Source organism: Trypanosoma cruzi, genomic scaffold (assembly GCF_000209065.1).
Source record: "Trypanosoma cruzi strain CL Brener 1047053517177 genomic scaffold, whole genome shotgun sequence".
Classification (NCBI taxonomy): domain Eukaryota; phylum Euglenozoa; class Kinetoplastea; order Trypanosomatida; family Trypanosomatidae; genus Trypanosoma; species Trypanosoma cruzi.
The window spans coordinates 1,375-20,139 of record NW_001849490.1 but is presented as its reverse complement, the minus strand read 5'-3'; the positions used below and the strand labels follow the sequence as shown (position 1 = coordinate 20,139).

Here is an 18,765-nt window from a genome sequence, read left to right as displayed (position 1 = left end):
GCTGCTTGTCTGCCATTGCCTTGCGGCGCAGCAGAGCCTCTTGGACAGACAAGTCCGCGATATTCTCCTTTACCCGCCGCTCACGCGCGAGACGCGCAGACTCAATCGATATTCGGGGATGAAAATTCAGTTCTGCGGTGGACTCCTCCATGAGTCGTTCGTACCTCTGAGCCCGCCTGCGCGTCAATGTCTCCGAAGTACTGGACGAAATGGCACGCGTGCCTCTCTGCATCCTTGGCTCTGCCCTCTCGAGGAGTTTTGCCTCCGCCATCTCTGCCTCCTCCTGGCGAATTCTGCGTGCTCGCTCCACCCGTTCATCTCTCTGCCTCCCGTATTCCAGCAGCCGCTCCTCGACGGGCACACCGACGGTACAACGGGAGCTACGAGACCTCAATGGCCGCTTCTCATGCCGCTTCTCCGGCCTCGTCCCAGCCCTTTCATCATCGCCACCGCCATCGTCGTGGGATACGGACACAAGTTTCGAAAGAAGCCACTGCCGCTGTTCCTCAAACGCCTCGCGCTGGCGCCGCATTCGCTCGTCCTCTACCACAAGACGGCAGGTCAACACATCGCCCAACTCCGTCATGTGTGCAACTCTACTCCCCGTCCCCTGTCCTGCAAACAAAAACAAAAAAAGACGGAAAGTAAAAAAAAAAAAAAGGAAGGAACCAACAAAAAAGCAAACACACACACACAAAAAAAAAAAAAAAGGCAAAGGCAACGGCGGCACACAGACAGTTGGGATCGCATAAAGGCAAAAATTAGCAAGGCGGGGTTGCACTCCAACTCCAAGTTTTGCCCTCCCCCTAATTTTTTATTCCTTTTCGCATAAAGAACAAACCAACATTTTTTCTTGTTTTTGTTGTTGTTGTTGTTTTGTTTTTGTTTTGTTTTGTTTTGTTTTTGGAAATAAAAAGTTATAGGTACTGTCTACATTCAAACTAGTTTCATCGTCATCGTTCTTTGTTGTTGTTTTGTTTGTTTGTTTGATCCTTTTCGCTGATGTCATTTCTTTTTCTTGTCTTCTACCACTGAGCCTCGTTAGAGTAGGAACGAGTAAAGAACCGACGTCCAAACGCATCGGGATTTTTCATGATGTCTTGCTGCTGCTTCTGCTGTTGTTGGCGTGCAGCTTCTGAATTTCGAGGTATCTGCGATGAATAAATAGGAGGCATCACCTTCTTCTTGCGCTCCCCCTCCAGCAAGTACTTCATCCGAGCCTCCTCGAAGCATTTGAGCAGGTTGGGCAGGCTGGGCCCCCCATCCCTCCTGCGTTGAGAGTATGAGCGGTCAGTCAAGATAATACTCGGCTGCACGGTGGAATTTGTGTCGCCAGAGCACTGACTCGATCCCCTAAATAATGACGACTGGGAAACAGATCGACGAGCCCGGATGGTCTGCAGTCGTTCGTGTCGGCTTTCGTGGCGCAGGCGGAGTGCCTGCAGCTCCTGCTGCAAACGGCATGTTTTCATGCGGAGCCTTTCCGGCGATGATAATCGCGGGACAAGGGCTTTGGAATTTGCGGGGCGGTGGCGCACCGTTGGGAGCCGCGCCGCCGTGAAGGCGCGTGCCGGCCGCTCTTCAAAGGCCCCCGTGTGCGCTTCACCCCCTCCCCCCAGTGAAGACGGGGAGAGCGCCGCCTGCACCGAACACGCGTCACTGTCGACTACGGCGTTCCGCGGGGCTGTGAACGCCGCCGTTTGACTATCCGACATGCGACGCCAGAGACTAGAGAACCTAGCAAAAAAGACCAGGACGAAGAAATATAAAAATAAAAATAAAAAATAGAAGCAAAGATGAGAAATCAGTTAACAGCGCTAAGACGGAGACATAAAAAAAAAAAAAAGAGACTAATTTTCTACGCCCCCAGCGTCGTAAATCGAAAGGAGTATGCAGTTCCACCCCTGTTTGACTTGTCGCGCCCGGCCACGCCCACCTTCTCCATAACATGAGGCGTTTCGGGAGACAACTCAGCGCTGATCTGAGACGGGGAGTCAATGCCAGCACATGGCCCTCCCACGCTCGATACAACACCCACACCGTCGTCATGACGGGTCGCAGGATCAACAGAAACAAGTCCTTCGTAGCCCACACGTCCTCGAAGAGCCTGGTGCGCTCGTTGCATGTATTCACGCACTTCTACCGACAGAGGATTGTCCCCCTCTAAATGCTTCTCAGGAACGACAGCGATCTGTTGCCGCTCGCTTAGGCGGGGAGCCGGAAGATCTTCAAGCGGCCTCCCACCAATCTTTGTGGCCACCACCCTCATGCCATGCGTGAACTGAGAGAGAGAAGTCAGCCTCTGCCCTGTATCTGCGGAGAAAAGGGTCCCTACGGGCCGCAAATGAAGAAGTTCAGATACTCGCTGTTTGACCTGTGACATAGTGCGGAGCTGCTGCACCATCAGAATGGCCGGTGGGGTGTCCGGCGACTCGTTGTTGATAAGAAACACCTTCACGGGACGGACCTCAGCGTGGGTGCAAGGATCAGTATGGCGAGCACGCGTCCACGCGGTGGGTCGCACCTCATCCTCATCTTTTCTAACCGTGTTTTCCGCCCCCTTCTCTACTGCGGATGCCATTGAAACGCGGGCAAAGGCAGGCCTCTCCCCCAATGCCACGACAGCACCTTCCACAATCGGGAATACGACGCCGCCCTTCACCACTGGCGGTGCCTCCCACGGCTGTCCGTACTGTCCAATAAACACACGCCGGGGCACCACCCCGCAGTTCTCCACAGCGCGCAAAATGTCGGTGAAGGAGGCATGATCCCGTGACGCGTTGCGCCTTCCGTCCAGAATCACCACAGGAGCCATGCGAAGTATTGCGCAGTGCAACACTGGATTGTAGGCGCAATCGCCCGTCAAAACCACCAGCGGGACGCCATTCTGTGATACGCACACCCCACATGATGCCTCCGCGGCAGAAGTGTCGAACACAAGCAGCGACACCGCGGCCACACATGGCAAATGATACGGCGGTAAATTTGCGTCCGGTGGGACAACAGGAGAAGGGATGGCGACAAAGTCACAGACACCATCACCATTGGCTGCTTTAACGCCGTCTAACCGCGAGCGTACCTCCGCCAATCGGTGTTCTCTAATGCAGGACATCACCGCCTCGCTAGCAACAATGCGAAGACGCCTCCCCTTGCAACTCTCCACGGCGATGATGACCGGAAGCTCGGCGGACATGTGCGAACGGTTCGAAAAAATAAAAATATTGGAGGGAATGACGCCAAAGTAGCGGAGACACTGTCTCGTCACACCGTACCCGGCGCCGAACAGAATGAGTGGTTCTTCGTCCATGCAGAGAACGTAACCAGGGCTAGAACTCCCATCATAGACCATGGAGGCACCTTTACCCGTTCCCAAACAAACTACAGAGAACTGTGTATCGTGGCGCATCGTGTGGTGTAACTGCCATGCAGAACCAACGGCGGTGCGCTGACACCACTCTCTCCCCCTGCGGCTGCTGACATAAAAACAACTCGGTTTAAAGGAACAACAAAAAAAAAAAAAAAGACAAAATCGTTAAGTGGGCAATCAAACAAAATGCAGAGCGGCGTGACTGCCCCTAACTGCCCCCCACGCAGCAACAACCCCTCGTCTCCACACTTCTTTTTTCTGCTTCACCATTCTCCTCGGTACTCTTTGCGCCCACACACAATTACACAGAGAGAAAGGGAGGGAGTGAATAGAAGAAACCCCTTCATCCCCATCCACGTCCCTTCCCCCCGTTAGAAAAACAACATCGACATTCATTTTTCATGCCGTTCATAAAGAAACTAAAAAAAAAAAGAAAAAAAAAAAAAAAAGGAAAAAGAAAAAAAAGTTTGTGATTATTTACCAAAAGCAAATCATTTATCCCTCCGGGGTCGGGCTGCAGCAAAAAGACTTGCATTCATACTGTCACTGGCCCTTCGTGTCCTCCGGCTTCAATTCAAAGTCAAATACTTTGGCATTACGATACAATTCCTCGGCACATGCTTCGGGGCGGTGCTGACGGCGTGCTAAATGTCCCAACGCAGTGTCACCTGCGCGGGGGTCCTGCCGTAATTGCAGGTGATGGTCTTCAGGCCGGGGATCCACGACACGGTTGCCCGGCCCTTGCGGCGAAAATGCCGCCACGAAAAATCTCTTCGCCTTTCAATAGGCACGCAGCTTCCCTTGTTTTTTCAGCAGGTGGTGCTCAATCCCCTTTGGCCATGAAAGACACCCTGCAGTGCTTTGGAGACTCTTTTTTTTTTTTTCGTGTGTGTGTGCGTAACATCTGAGTGCTTCTATGATGTTTTTCTTTTCGCCAAGCGTGGAGTTCCCAAACGTGGGTGTAGACAAGCAGAAAAGAAAAAGAACACGTGCAATTTACATAACACGGCAGCAATTCAGACCCGCATGCGCACCTCCTCCTCCCTCCACTCACTCGCCCACCATCAACGGCACAAAGCAGTCAAGTAAACGGGAAGGCAAACAGGTGACGGAACCAACAAAAAAAAAAAAAAAAGGAAAAGGGAAAAAAAAAAGAAAAGAAGAGTCAGCCGTCTTCTGCCGCCGCCGTCTTCTACATGTCGCTCTCTATGATGTCCGCTGCGTCCGCCTCGAGGCTCGGGAGGGGCTCCTCCGCCTCTGCCCCTACTGCACTCCTCCCCTGCAACGCGACACAGCTAAAATCATCCGTGATGGTCTCCATGGAGCACATGTCCACGCCACACTGCGTTGTGATATTCAGGGGAACCTTCAGCTCCACACCTGGGAATGCCTTGGCAACGTACGTGTGTACCTCCGTGAGTATATCCCGCGTCTCGCGGATGCACTCCTCCAGTACGTCGAGGTGGCAGTCCAGCCACAGCGAGTCGTGCACAAAATTTACCATAAACGCCTTCTGCCCGTAAAAGTCCCTCCGCACAAAATGACGGAACACACGCCCCACCATCATCTGGGCCAGTTCCGCACCAAAGCCCTGAATGGGGTAATTCTTCACCGGCGGCAGGTTCAGCACCACATCTCGTGTCTTAAAACTCATGCGAATCCCAGTCGGGAGTTCCACAACAAAATGCGTTGGCAAGCCGGGATTCTCTGCCCGTAAGGCAACCGTGCGGACAAGTCGGTGGAACTGCATGATGCCAGGGTACTCCTCCTCCTCCTTGCGGATGGAGGCTTCAAGGTCCTCCACGGGAATACCGGTCGTCTTATGCAGCAGCGGAACCCCCGCCCCGTAGAGACGCTGAAACGAAAAAGTCTTGGCTGTCCGGCGCAGCTGAACGTACTCCGGGATGCCACGCTTGTAACCTTTGTAAATCTCATCATATGGGAGCCCGCTGAAAAAGGATGCCCGCTTGATGTGGAAGTCAACGCCGCGATTCAGATCGGACACAAGCCGAGGATCACCGCATAGGAGGGCCAACACAACAATCTCCAGCTGCGAGTAGTCCAGCTCTACGCAGCGCCCTTTCTCACCAAAACGGGATACGAAAAGACGCCGTATAGGCGACTTGTCGTCCTTCGGTATGTTCTGACAGCTTGGGTATGAGCTTGTCGTGCGAGAGGTTGATGTTGCCGTGAGGTCAATAAGCTGCCTCACCTTGCCGTCACTGTGCAGAACAGACAATCGCCCACTGGGGTCGGAGTGAAGAAACCGCGCCGCATTCCGTTCCAACTGTTGCTTCTGAAGCAGCAGTCCCGCCACAGTCACCTGATTTCGGTGCAGCACCTGTAAAGTGTTCTCGTTTATGGGCTTGCTCCGCAGGGACGCCAAGAGCCGCGGGTTATCGATGAACTGAGACGCCACACCGGGCAGGCGCACCACGACTCGGTCCCGTCGACGCTCCGGCGGGAGAAAACAGCCGACGCCGGGGTAAACAACCAACGTGCGTGCGGCATGGCTGAAAACGGCATCCCGTTGCTTCACAGAATCTCGCCCCGCCAGACCCAACGCATTTACAAGAACAAACCACAGTGTCTTTGCATCCGTGTCCGCACGATGGAGAAGGCCATCCGCCTCTACATGAAGTCCCTCCACCAAGGAGGATAATCGAAGGGAAGTTGTCAACGTCTCAAGAACACCTCGGTCAACCCGGGGGTTCTCCGTGGAGCCCTGCAGCTCACGCTTAAGAGCCTTTAGCAGGACAAGTGAATCACAGAAAAGAATGTTGTCCATGCACACACCTTCACGCTCAAACGCGCGGCGAAGCAGCGGTTCGTCTAGTGCAAACACGTTGTGTCCAATGAGAACAACGACCTCGTTGGGATCTATTTGAGCCTCATCAAGGCGTAAATACCGCGCCAAGGCTCGTGTCACCTCTGGTAGTCGCGGCGCCCCACGCACCATGCCGTCTGTGATGTGGTGAATCGCCATCGTCTCCTGCGGTATGGCTCGCTCCGGATCTACGAGCGAACTGAAGGACGTTGCCTCAACGGGATCCCACGCGGCAATTTCAATGATGGCATCCGTCGCGGTGTTTAAGCCAGTGGACTCAATGTCAAACACAACAAGTCTATACGTCCGCATCCCAGCGCTCTCATCCTTCGACAGATATTGGCTTACGCGCTGTGAAAGACGTCCTGCCGTTCGCAGTCCCTTCTCACTTGCAAACCGCTGCAGGTGAACATCCGCTGACAGCAAAGAGAGGTTGCCATACCGGTGGCAGAAGTGAATGAGGTGCGACGTCCACGTGGAGGATTCCAGCGAAGAATCCGTGTACCCCAGTGTGATACTTCCGCCAAAAAAAAGCGCACCCAAATGCTGCAGGGAATTCCAATCAAAAAGTTTCTGTAAATCGACAGGCACTTCATTGGGGACGTACAAACTAAGAGCCTTGTCAGTGGCCAAAAGCCGATTTCGAACTGCCTGCGCTTGACGAGCGGCCTCCTCCACGTCAATTTGAATACCCGCATTCTCAATGGCCGCCATGGAGAGAAGAGAGTCCATGCGATGGGCGATGCATATAACTTGGCTCCGTTCGCACGACTTTAAAAGCTGCTCCCGGAACACGGTGGAAAGTGCATCCACAGCAGCGATCAGGTAATGGCGAAGAAACGTAAGTGGCAGATCCACCGTGGCGACCCCAAGAACAGAAGAGGGCGGTGTCATGACGCCGTACTTCAATGCAACATCACGAAAGTTATTGCTTCCCGTCTGGCATCGCTGGGCCTCCAAAATGTACTCCGCCAGCATTGTGCACCACACCCTCCCTCCACGCTTAAAAAATCGATGCAATTCCGGGTCATCCCACAGAAACAAAAGTAGTTGCTTGGCATCATGACACACAATTACGTCAAACTCGTTTAAAGAGGGAAGTTTAAAGTCCCCCCGGGCCGCATACTTCGTCCATGGCTCCACCACGCGGTGCTGTGCGTCCATCAGGGATGCGGCCACCACAAAGTTCACTGAGGCATGCGGATTCGCCGGACGCGTGTATGCGGCAAATTCTGTCGTCACGTATGCGATAAAAAGATGTTTCTTGTACTTCCGCATCTCCGCCTTCTCCCTCGCTACACGACGACTCAAAGATAAGACGCCCAGCCACTTTTCCACCTCCGCGTTCGTCAAAGAGACCGCTGCCTCCGCGGTACGGTGCGGTATCCTTGCTTCTACACCGCCCTCTCGCAGTCGTTTGCTGTGGTATCTGCGGAAATTGTTCCCGGCTGTGATGTAAATCTCAAAGAGGAGGTCCATATCGAGACCCCCCGACACTTCACGGAGTAAAGTCCAGAAACGGGACGGCTCTGACTGGTAAACACCGCGGTACTTCTCACCGAGCTCGGAGGCGAACACCAAATGGCACTGACGGCCGGCCTTTGTCATGGCAACACGACATCGAAGCAGTGTTGGACGATCGGTTCGATTTGTTGGAAGAAGAATGATACGCTTTTGGTGCCGCTCCAGCATACATGCCAGAATATCGGAAAGCATGCCCCTGGCCGCATACCGTCTCCTGTGTAGTGGATCCCACAGCACGACGTTAAGGCCACGTGAACCAGACCGCACCAAGTGAATAACAAAAACGTCAAAGCGAGGCACGATAAGAAAATTAATTGTGCGGATTGGGTCCTCTTCATTCATACGGCACGCCAACGTGCGCAGGTACACCCAGTGGGCACGAAACCATGGTTCACTGAGTGGCTTTGGGGTGATCACGGCATAATTCGTCACCAACTCACGCAAGGGCGGTGGATTCGGGTCCAACGCCTCCGCCATCTCCAGGTTGTCCACATGCAGAACAGGAATGATGCCACTTTGCCGCAGTGTCACGAGAAGTCTCTTGAAATAGGGCGCAAGTACGTCTCGCTCCTTTTTGTGCTCCACGAGCGGGAGAAGAATCACCTGCGTCAAACCATGAGTGTGCTGCATGAGCTCATCCGCCACCGTGGACAGGTCGATGCCCCCGCCATCACCATGATTATCCCCACCACCGTTGTGACTCGTCTCCGCGCTGTCGGGAAGCGGCGAGCCCACAACAACTACACGGTCCCGTTCAATGGAAAAAAAGTGAAAGCATCGAGACCGCAGGTCGTACGACACCAGAAACACCGGAAGGTCCTCGCAACGACGCTGCTCCTCCTCTTGAACCCGCACGGCGTGGCTATCTTGCTGGGTCTCCATGCCCTTCACGACCCGCTTGTAGTGTTGCCGCACACTTTCCGCCACACCGGCGTCCAACGAGACGGGCAGACGAAAAAACTCAGTGAAACCCTCAGCGTCATCGGTGAGTGGTGCCGCGTTCTGCAGCGCCGTCTGGGTGTTTATAAGTGAGAGGAAGCTGAACGCACACCGCATGTCGCACCTGGTGCCCACCACACGAAACAACCGACGCATTGGGCCTCCTCCTAATATTGCCGGCGACCGTCCAGTAAACTTCTCCTTTTTGTTTTTCCTGAAAGAAGAGAAAAAGAGAGAGAAGCGTAAAAAAATAAAATAAAAATAAAAATAAAAGGCAAAAACATCTTTCTTTCTTTTTTTCCCGCTCCTTTTTTTTTTTTTCATGTCGCTTCAACCCCCCGCAGCCTCTTCATTTTGAAGACGGTACAAAAGGATGTAGGATGAGGGCGTGCAATGTGCGCCTCCCGTTTTCCCGGTGCGTCCCCACACCACGGCCGTCCCAATACAACGACTCCACAAGAACAACCCTTCACCCCCTTCCTTCCAAGAAGAGAAATGAAGAAAGGAATATATATGTCCCGCCTCAGGGTTTTGATCCCGTTTATTTGCTAGCCGGCTGCTGTGCTGGTATGCGTGCAGCGGAGGCCGTCCCCAATTTCTTCATCCTCTCCACCTCCTGGACCGCCTCCATGTACGCCCGAGCCTCCTCCTGACGCTTTTTTTCAAGCAGCGTGGATTGCGCGGTCATGTGCCTCCGCAGTGCAAACAGTTCCTTTTGGCGTTGGTAGCACCTGCCCATGCCGTAAAGTGACCCAATCGTGACGGAAAACCAAAATAAGACGTACATGGTGTGCACAATGGGCATCAGGTGAACGTACGTCACCTCTTCCGTGCTCCGGCGCCACGGCCATGCATGTCCCCGCACAATCCGTTGGTCATCTCCAGAGTAGTCCTCCAGCATCTCCACGTAGTAGTGGTGGAGACCGTGCTGGGAGACGCGAGCGTCCACGTTGTTGGTTCCCCACCGCCGCTTGTAGTAATCTAACGCCATGTTCCACGGCCGAAGCGCCAACCACGAGAGGTCGGCAGCAGCGGGCCCCTCGTTCAAGACGTTTTTCCCCCAAAAAAGAGACGCTGTGAGGTATTCCTCGCGGCGGAATATCCCACGCACCGTCGTCAGGGCAAATCCCTCGCCAATGTACTGCGCCAAAAGTGTGCGATGTTTACCCGCGTCGATTGGAACCCAGCCACGGTTTATCATGACAAACTGCTTTGTTCCGGCAATCTCAAAGGGTGTCATGACAAGAAACCCTCCCTTGCTCTCCTCCTGGGTGGCTCCACCCTTGTACGACGGTATCGTGCGGGGCCCCACGAGCACAGAACCCTCGTTGTCGAGTACCCCCTCCAATTGCACCGGAAGAAACTCAAACTCATCGACGGTCTTGTCGCTTGCTGGGAGTTCCTTCAGCGCGGGCTTCATGAGGTTTTTGTGGTTCTCAAGTAATCGCTTCTTTTCCGAGCGACGAAAGATCTGCCATATGCCAGCGTTAAATGACACCACGGCGCTCGTTAAAAACATGAAGCCCATGTAATCGGGCCTCATGACTGGTTTCTTCAGGCTGCGGTGGTTGCACTGAATTGACGTCCAGGCTGCCACAAGAAGCCGTATAAATTGCCTTCTTCTTGTTGTTGTTGTTTTTCCTTTTTATTTATTTATTTTTTTTGGCTGTTTTTTTTGTTGTTGTTGTTGTTGCTTTATTTTACTTTTTTGTTTGTTTGTTTGTATTTTGTTTTGCCCAAATAAATAAATAAATAAATAAAAACAGACGCAAATTTATATTTTTTTTATATTTTTATATTTAACCACAATAACAAAAAAGCACGCACATGTCGTTGGGCGCCTGAATAATGCCACGTGCCACGTGCCACGTGCCACACACACACGTAGGAACAAGAAGGAAGAAAGAGAAGGACAAACACAAAAATTTATCGAACTGCAATGAACATATTTAATTTATTTATTTCAGCATGCGCTCAGAAATAAATATATTTATATACCAATCTACACGTGTATAGAAAAAAAAAAAAAAGAAGAAGAAGAAGAAGAAGCCAAAGGGAGAAAGAGACAATGGGAAATAATAGGTCTCTGAATACATCTGCTCTTCTTGCCGTTGCGTCCATAATATTAGCAAAGTTCAATGTACATAAATATACATGTGTGCGTGTGTGTAATGGAGGCAAGTCATTCATAAATAACGTTCCTCAATAGTACATATTAATGGCCCCTCCCTTCCTCTCCCTTCCTCTCATGGGTGCTTCGGTCCATTGAAGTGGTCCAAAAGATTATTGAGTTCGCCGTAGAGCCGCTTCACCTCCACAAAATTCCCTCGGGCCTCCTCAAGGGCGTCGGCATACACGGCGCACTGGCGGTTCAGTCGCGTGAGTTCATCGTGAAGCGCTAATATTGTGGCCTGTTTCTCCTTCTCCCGGATGAGATCCTTGCAGAGGCCAACCTCCAACTCCCTGTGTCCCCCATCCATGCCCTCCGAGGCAACATGCTGCCGCTCCTGGTTCAGCCGCACCCTCAACTTCGAGTTCTCCTCCCGCAGCCTCGCATTCCGCTCACGCAGCTGCCCTATCTCCAAATTCATGCACTGCCCCCACCCAACAAAAGAAACGTAAAAAAAAAGAAAAAAAAGGCAAAGATGTAATGCCCCACAACAAGCAACAGAGAAAATTGGTGGGTGGGCGTAAAAAAAAGAAAAAGAAAAAAAACATGCGCTACAGAGCACGAGCACTCCTCCCCTTCGCCTTTCCCCCCCCCCCCCCTTTTTTTGTTGCTGTTGTCGGTTCAGTCATCCTTAAAATGTTTTTTTTCGCTTGTCGTTGCGGCACAGACACACGAACACACGCAGCCACCCAAAAAAAAAAATAATTATAATAATTTTTTTTACTCGTCCTTGATGGTGTTCTTCGGCTTTGGACTTTTGGGCACCAAAAAGTTGTCCGTCAACGCCCAACGACGCCTCGACCAGTACGGCCGCTTTTCATCCCGCAGTTTTATGTGATCCGAGACAAACGCCTGCGGATCGTAGGACTCAAACATTGTGTTCGCCTCCAGCGTCTCTCCCTCATGGCGGTTTGCCAGCTCATTCGGGGTCTGCGTGGAGCTCGCCATCCTCTCGTCAATCAGGCGCGAGCAAATGGAGCGGTCAACTGACGGCGGTGGTCTGCCCTGTTCGTCCACGTCCTCGAGGAAGAGGGGAATGGCGGGGTCCCAGTTGCGCTGCTCCGGCGTGCCGGGAACACGCGGCAAAAGACCCCTCGCCGCCTTTCGCTCAACCGCCGCCCCGGCACGAATGAGCTGCACGAGCAGATGGTCCTGGTGGTGTTTGAACGCAAAGCGGCGGCCGCTCATGCTGGCGGGTGTGCCGTCGGCAAACTCAAAATCGGCAATCTCCCGCGTTTGGCCGTACACGCCCGGGCGTCCCCCGTGGCCGTGAAAAAACATCCACTCCGTGTGCGTCTTCCGCATGCGCGGCCTTTGCAGCGGGAACTCGGAGAGAGCAGAGGGGTACTTTGGCTTCTCGCCCGGTGCTGGCCACGGCGGTGCGGCGGTGCCATCGTAATTTGACCGCGCCTCAGAGAAGGCCCGCGTCATTTTTACGGTGGCTGCCGTCGACACGGCCGCTGGACAACGGACCGTGCGAAGACGCATGGTGTTCTAAAGTGGCGACTTCCTACACTGCAAAAAGCCACAAAAAAGCAAAAAAAAAAAAAAGAGAGCGCACGGCAGTGACGGCTCTGCACCATTGGCATGAGCCGGCAGCCCCGCCATCACCACCACGTCCTCCTTCACACAAACAGCGACCTTTGCATTGCAGTCCATGCGGTGTTTTTGATGGTCAACGTCAAACAAATAAATAAAAAAAGATGATGAAGATGAAAACACGGCAGGTCCCCGAGAGCCATTTTTAGTTTGCCATGTGCCCTTGACGCTCGACAAGATCTGTTAGCTGCTCCAGCGCCGCCTCGCTCACTTCACACTGTTCGTCCCGCCCTGCAATCTCACTCAGAGCCCGAAATGCCATTACACCCACCGCAGGGTCGAGAGACGCGTAACACCAGTTACGATGCACAACCGCGCGGTGGTACACAAACGCGGCGTAATTCTGAAAGTCGTGTCTTAATCCCCGTATGGACCGCTCAATCACCGTCAGCCCATCGACACCGACCAGGAGGCAGCTTCCATGATCGGAAACGGCAAGCGAAAGGCGGAGATACACGGGGGCCGCCTGGTGCCTCATCGATACCGGCAGCGACGGCAGGATGCGCATCCACGTCTGCAACCGCACCTGCAGCGGCACGTGTTCGCAGCCCACAACACACTCCATCGCCGTGGTTGTCGCCTCGCCTTGGCCGGATATAAGTCCTAAGGCATATTCCCAACTGACAGGCAAAACTTTTGGAAGAACGCGACGGAGCAAACCTGCATCCCCTCGCAGATCGCCTTGCAGACAGATGAGAGCCAACCTCCATCTAGTGGGAGGAAGCGCATCCGCCACCAGTCGAGTCATCTTCGCCGTCACAGGCACACCAATCAAATGTTGAAATCGCAACAATCGCAGCGATTCCTGCCACCTTCCCGCCCTCCGCAAAATTGAAAAAGTCGTGTGAAAGAGACGTGAAGACGGATAAACGTTGCACTGCAACACATGACTCGTCAGCAACTGCAACGCGTAGTGCCATTGCCGGTCCACCGAGCGCGGCGAATCCAACAAGACGAAGAGTAACTCTGCATGCGTCTTGCTCAGGCTCCCTTCAGTGACCGCACCCGTGCTTTTCCTCCCAAACCCAATCAGTCCATGTGCCGCTGTTTCCCCTGCCTGTGCACGAAGCCACAGCTGAATCGCCTCAAGCGGCACATCTGCCGCAGCACAACACGCCAGCAGTTCCGCAATGGACGCGTAATGAAGAGATATTCTCTTCGACACGGCCTTCTCAACGGTCCACAGCGCAGCCTGCCAATGGCCTGCGTTGCGAGTGGCACGTATGATAAGAGGCACCCATGCCTCCTTTTGTTCCTTCACCACTACCCGTAACGCCTCCACCCACCTACCGTGATGCGCCAGAAGCCCCATCAGACCTCGCGTCGCCCCACCACCAACCTGTGCCACAAGCGAACAGGCCTCCATCCATTTTTTACGCCTCACGAGGACTGCTAACTTTTCCCTTGCAGAAAGTGCTGTACTTGATGCCTCTTCCATCTTCATTTGCGCGAGGAGATCCTCCACCCTAATGCGTTCTTGACGACTAAATGCTGCCGCACGGGAAACAACATGTGCGTAGCATCGCAGCAAGTCTGAGCGGGCATTCATGTTTTTTGCACCAAAAGACAGGAAACTTAGCGCCGCTTCCCACTTTTCCGCTTCAATCTGCCACAAGGACGGGTTGACCTCTGCCTGCAGCGATGTGACGGAGTCATCGGTCCACAAAAAATCTACACCAACAGAAAGGGGCGTCACGCATGGCTCCGCCAAGGTCAAAAAGGCGACATGCACATGGGCAATGGACGGTGCCGCCATACCACTAAGACATCTCAACGCCACAACCCACTGCATATTGCGCGGTGCGAGGGACGCAATGCTCGACAGCCATGTGCTGCTTCTTCTCTGAAGCCACGACGACAACAAAACAAAAACGTCCGCGTGCTCCGGCTGCATCATGACCCTTAGCACTTGGAGGGCCGCAGCACCATGGCCTGCCGGGGGTTCCATAACAAACTGAACCAAATAATCACGGTCCTTGCAGTGCCGCAGAACCCAATCAACGACCAAGGCGCTGGTGTCATCTTTACAAAGCACCAGCAGATTCTTCGCAGTGGCACACGGGAGGTCGTCCACAACCAGCGGGCTACGGCCGCCCTGCTGCACAGCCGCAAATAATGCCTCTGCTGCCGTCGTTGACCGCGACGCCTGCACAACCAACAACGGGAAAACGCTAGAAGCGGAAGGCATTGAATGCATCATCAAATCTTCCACCCCAATCCGCTGGCACAACGCCATCCAGACTGTCGCAGAATCTACAGAATCTAGAGAACAACGCCGCAGATGATTGCACCACCACCCCACGTCTTCCTGCGAAATATTACCCCCGCTGAACTGCCGGGAAAAAAGGTCCAGACACAAAATGGCCTCCCTGCGTGGCCGCGAAGAAACAACGACGGTGGAAACGGCATCCTGCAAGCGTCTCCGTTCCGCCTCCCCCAACTCTTCCTGGCAACAACGCATCGCATCGGCCAGATTTTCTTGAAGAACACTCCTGGGCATCGCATCCAAGGCAGCAACAGGCAATGGCCACTGGCGGTGTGAGCAGCAGTACACAAGCAGCTCACGATAAAACGGCTCCGACGAGGCACTCATTGGCGGTACGTGCGCAATACAAAGCGTCCACAAACTCGCGTTTATGTGCATCGCCGCATCGGCATACCACCGCGCTACGCAACGGTCTGTTAACCCCTCGGTGCGTAGCGAGAGCAGTGCTGGGAGTGCCGGTATTCCTGTTGCTGCCTCCAAAAATTGCAGAAACCCGCACCGAAACAAAGATGTACGGCGCACCGCACTCTTGTCGCTGTCACCCTCCTCTTCCCTACTCCCTTCCTCCTTCCTTCCCCCACCCGCAGCTTCCGAAACAAGCGTGTGTATCACCCGCCTCACCACCGTTTGGGAAGTGTTCGTTCGTACCCAACCCTCCGCGCACAGTTGCGCCTTTTCAAAGTCACCCGATGCAAGCAGCACTCGGAGAATCGCCTCACAAGCCATGGCCATCGCCTCGTGCTCCTTGTTGGAGGCGTCATCACGTGGTGGTTTAACGTCGCGCGCCATACGCCGTGCCACCCGTCCGTGCAGCATGCCAACCGTTGCTGCTTGCGTGAGTGCCGTCAGAACACGCGCGATGGCCATGTGCCGCTCACGCAGTGCCACCTCCCCACGCCGCCCTATCGAGTGCGTCGCCAGCGCTTCCGCGTAAAGACCCGTTGCCACCTCCCAGCAGTTGTTACCACCAACGGACAGCATTGTCACAATCGTTTCCGCGGCGGCCCTTGACGAGATGACACTCGGCTGCTCCCAGCGTCTTGGGTTGTGACGAGCATGTCGCAGAAGCCAACTGCTGGCCGTGCGGCACCCTGCATGCGTGGTAGATCCGGCCAGTGTTCGCCCCACATGCATAAGAGACCGCCACCCCCAATGAAAACAAGCAAAGGAATCAAGGACAACACCGGAGTGTCCAAAAAAACGCAGAAAAAAAAAAAGAAGGTCCACCCCAAAAAGCTATAAACAATCCCGGCAGCAGCAGCAGCAGTGGTGGCTGCTAATACCACAGAAAAGAGCAGAGAAAAAAAAAAAACGGCACGAACAAAGAATGCAAAACAATCAATAAAAGCAAAAAAAACGCCACAAAGAAAAGTAAGAATATAAAAAGACTGGAAGCAAAGGCCTTTAGCAAAGCGGTAGAGAAAAAAGAAACATCCTCCGGAAAATCACTGCAGCCAGGCCCTGATGGCCGTGCTGGAATACAATCGCAGCGCGTACTTTGCGTGGGATGGTTTGGCAGACGACATAACCAGGACATATGTCACGTTGGCATCCAGTTTAACTGGCGGCAACGCCACTCCGCACAATTCGTACGGGCCAGATGATGCGATGCGCTCCATCGTTGCAGCATCCTTCGAGCGGAAAAGAGACAGATTGGTAGAAACGTCATTCTTCGTGTCGTCGGCAAGCAAAAGCAACAACCGTGCCGTCAGCACGCATGGATTCGTGGCCACAAGGCAGGCCTTGCAGTTGCTGGAAAAGTAAGCATCGGTCCGCGGCAGCAACAACATGGACAGTCCAGCCGTGGCACCGCCCATCAGATTCCCCTGCAGCGTCGTCTCCACAAAGCCGACCCCCTCCGGAGGTATCTCACGCAACTCATGCGGTTCTGTCGTTTCCACGACGAGCTCAAATACCGCAGGCACGCCCTTATCCCACAACGCCGGCACAATGGTGTATTCACCCGCGGGTAAAGGCGAAGGCGGCTCGGCCACTGCCTTTTCTTTCTCCTTCCGTCTCTCGCCAAGAAGTCGCCTAGGGTCGAAAGTGACACACCTCCAGAGGCTTGTGTCCACCACCACACCTCCGTGGGCGTACAGCGGTGCATGCAAAAAAAACACACACTCCTCATTGAGGGCACTGACCCTGGACGACCATTTTACCTGCTCACGTGCCGGATTCTGTTCCTTCCGTACAAGATGCACCTGCGCCGACACTTCACACTCCGGAACGTTCAGCCGCACCGAAAGCATTGATGGTTTGGAGAGTGTTAGAAGGTACTGGGGATTATACGCAAACGTCTGCAAGCTCGTTCTGCCACCGCAACTTACCCCCTTCTCCCATTTTCCTTGTCGGACGGTGCAGTGCTTGAGTTGGCTCTGCGGAATGAAGTGCATGTAAACACCCGAAGGGGATCGTTTCTCCCCATTCAATTTTATTTGGGGCCACTCTGTATGCAGTGTGAGCGAAAAGCTAAATTCCTCCTTCACTGTGGACTCTATACGGCTAAGAACAACAAGCAGATTGCTTGTCCCAGCGGGGCAATTAAAACTTAATGTGTGCTCGGCCATGTTCTTGTAGGAGACGTCATGAAGCGGTGTAAATCCCGCCTCCAGCTCCGTTCCATGCGCAAGACGACGGCAGTAACACGTCTCAAAGCTGCAGGACGCGCCAAGGTGCTGTGCGATGGAAGGAAATTGCGTCACGTCATAAACTTTTACCGCCACATACGGTACTTTTGGATCATCCTTTACAAACTGCACTCCAAACGATTCCACGTTGCTGGTGTGACGCGCAAAGACAAGATGCATGCGGGATGGCCTTGGCGCGTTGATGACCCCAATGTGAAACTGCGGCGCTTGTCCTGTACTCATTGTGTATAGGAAGCGTCTGTGGCACGACAATCGTGTTGGCCTTTGCGACATGCCGTCTGGCATCTTATAGAGCATGTAAGGGTTCCAGCTGAGAGAACACCGTGAAAAATGGGCACAAAGGTCCTTCCATGTGATCCAAAATACGCCTTGATCGGCCAAAGCCTCCGTGTACTGCAACTGTGCCAGAAGAGCCCTGGACTTCTCTCTCCTGTCATCAAAAGAGTACATTCCAGACCAGGACTGGCGACTCCATGGATTTTTGAGCTGTAGGAGACGTTCCCCATCCACCTCTCGTATCATCAGGACTGCATATGCGTGAGAGGCGGCAAGTTTCAACCTCTTCTCCTCCTCCTCTGACAATGTCCCTGTACTCGCCGTTATAAGAACAGATCCATTCACATGTCTTGTGTAGAGCCTCTTCCATTGAAGTTCAGGGTCAAATTCTTTGGACTCAAACGAAACACTGTCAGGAAGCCACCCGGAGAGCTTGTAAAGATCGCTGCTGCTACTACTCCCGGGAAATTCGTAGCTCCCACCGCAGAGCTTAACAAACGCCTTCTCCATGATAGACACCCATAACTCTGTCTCGTCCTTGCTGTATGTACAGAGTAACCTCCCCGTACGCGGGGCTGCGGGAAAACGGTCATCAATGGCAATAAGGCGGGTCATGCCATTGATTAGCATCTTAACACAGTACTTTCCTTTGGGGTTAACAATGGGATCACCATTGTTGTCCTGAGGATAAATGACGTTACTAATGATCTTCCCTTTTGGAAACCGTTGTTGATAGGAGGCGCAGATGATGAGACTGCATACCATCGAGCAGTCCCCCACAACAGTTTGCTTCACATTCAATGGATCAGCAGAGCGAATTATGCAAAGATCGGCATTCGGTTTGATTTCGCCAATTCGAAGATATTTTGCCCCTTCTGCCCGCTGCGATGTTGATAGGCGGGGCGTAAATGGATCCTCCCAGTGGCCCTCACATGGCATAAAGACATTTTCCTTGGCGTACCCCTCCTGTACATCATCCCACATGGGCAGTTGAATCGTATTGGTGATTCCCGACCTCCGCAAAACATCCATCTCCGCTGGGAGCACCGGGTTGTCTTGCAGGAATCGTGGTTTGAAGTGGTTGTAGTACTCACGCCGCAAAAGAACAAGATATTCCTCAATGCGGTGAAAGTTACCGGGCTTGTT

The 18,765-nt window shown here is 53.4% G+C and overlaps 9 protein-coding genes across 9 annotated transcripts, besides 12 other annotated features; all 9 read right to left on the bottom strand.

Moving 5' to 3' along the window:
• Tc00.1047053511847.89 (hypothetical protein, conserved) lies at positions 1–586 on the bottom strand (the record flags this gene model as incomplete). The annotated part of the gene is made up of 1 exon (XM_804250.1): positions 1–586. A coding segment is annotated over one exon (586 nt), but the record flags the coding sequence as incomplete, so codon positions are not given.
• Positions 1–18,765: a sequence feature (heterozygous, non-Esmeraldo-like haplotype).
• Positions 620–710: a sequence feature (T-rich).
• Positions 858–904: a microsatellite.
• On the bottom strand, positions 1,026–1,715 carry Tc00.1047053511847.80 (hypothetical protein, conserved; the record flags this gene model as incomplete). Its single annotated transcript, XM_804249.1, has 1 exon — positions 1,026–1,715. The coding sequence occupies one exon, from the start codon at positions 1,713–1,715 to the stop codon at positions 1,026–1,028; it is 690 nt and encodes a 229-aa protein (XP_809342.1).
• Positions 1,759–1,803: a sequence feature (T-rich).
• On the bottom strand, positions 1,859–3,406 carry Tc00.1047053511847.70 (hypothetical protein, conserved; the record flags this gene model as incomplete). The annotated part of the gene is made up of 1 exon (XM_804248.1): positions 1,859–3,406. The coding sequence occupies one exon, from the start codon at positions 3,404–3,406 to the stop codon at positions 1,859–1,861; it is 1,548 nt and encodes a 515-aa protein (XP_809341.1).
• Positions 3,789–3,832: a microsatellite.
• Positions 4,487–4,529: a sequence feature (T-rich).
• On the bottom strand, positions 4,560–8,981 carry Tc00.1047053511847.60 (mitochondrial DNA polymerase I protein B, putative; the record flags this gene model as incomplete). The annotated part of the gene is made up of 1 exon (XM_804247.1): positions 4,560–8,981. One exon carries the CDS (start codon positions 8,979–8,981, stop codon positions 4,560–4,562), a length of 4,422 nt encoding a protein of 1,473 aa, XP_809340.1.
• Positions 8,904–8,930: a microsatellite.
• On the bottom strand, positions 9,199–10,200 carry Tc00.1047053511847.50 (hypothetical protein, conserved; the record flags this gene model as incomplete). Its single annotated transcript, XM_804246.1, has 1 exon — positions 9,199–10,200. The coding sequence occupies one exon, from the start codon at positions 10,198–10,200 to the stop codon at positions 9,199–9,201; it is 1,002 nt and encodes a 333-aa protein (XP_809339.1).
• Positions 10,275–10,391: a sequence feature (A-rich).
• Positions 10,396–10,418: a microsatellite.
• Positions 10,428–10,460: a sequence feature (AT_rich).
• Positions 10,672–10,706: a microsatellite.
• On the bottom strand, positions 10,904–11,248 carry Tc00.1047053511847.40 (hypothetical protein, conserved; the record flags this gene model as incomplete). The annotated part of the gene is made up of 1 exon (XM_804245.1): positions 10,904–11,248. The coding sequence occupies one exon, from the start codon at positions 11,246–11,248 to the stop codon at positions 10,904–10,906; it is 345 nt and encodes a 114-aa protein (XP_809338.1).
• Positions 11,519–11,550: a sequence feature (AT_rich).
• Positions 11,548–12,315, bottom strand: Tc00.1047053511847.30 (hypothetical protein, conserved; the record flags this gene model as incomplete). Its single annotated transcript, XM_804244.1, has 1 exon — positions 11,548–12,315. The coding sequence occupies one exon, from the start codon at positions 12,313–12,315 to the stop codon at positions 11,548–11,550; it is 768 nt and encodes a 255-aa protein (XP_809337.1).
• Positions 12,572–15,826, bottom strand: Tc00.1047053511847.20 (hypothetical protein, conserved; the record flags this gene model as incomplete). The annotated part of the gene is made up of 1 exon (XM_804243.1): positions 12,572–15,826. One exon carries the CDS (start codon positions 15,824–15,826, stop codon positions 12,572–12,574), a length of 3,255 nt encoding a protein of 1,084 aa, XP_809336.1.
• Positions 16,138–18,765, bottom strand: Tc00.1047053511847.10 (calpain-like cysteine peptidase, putative; the record flags this gene model as incomplete). The annotated part of the gene is made up of 1 exon (XM_804242.1): positions 16,138–18,765. A coding segment is annotated over one exon (2,628 nt), but the record flags the coding sequence as incomplete, so codon positions are not given.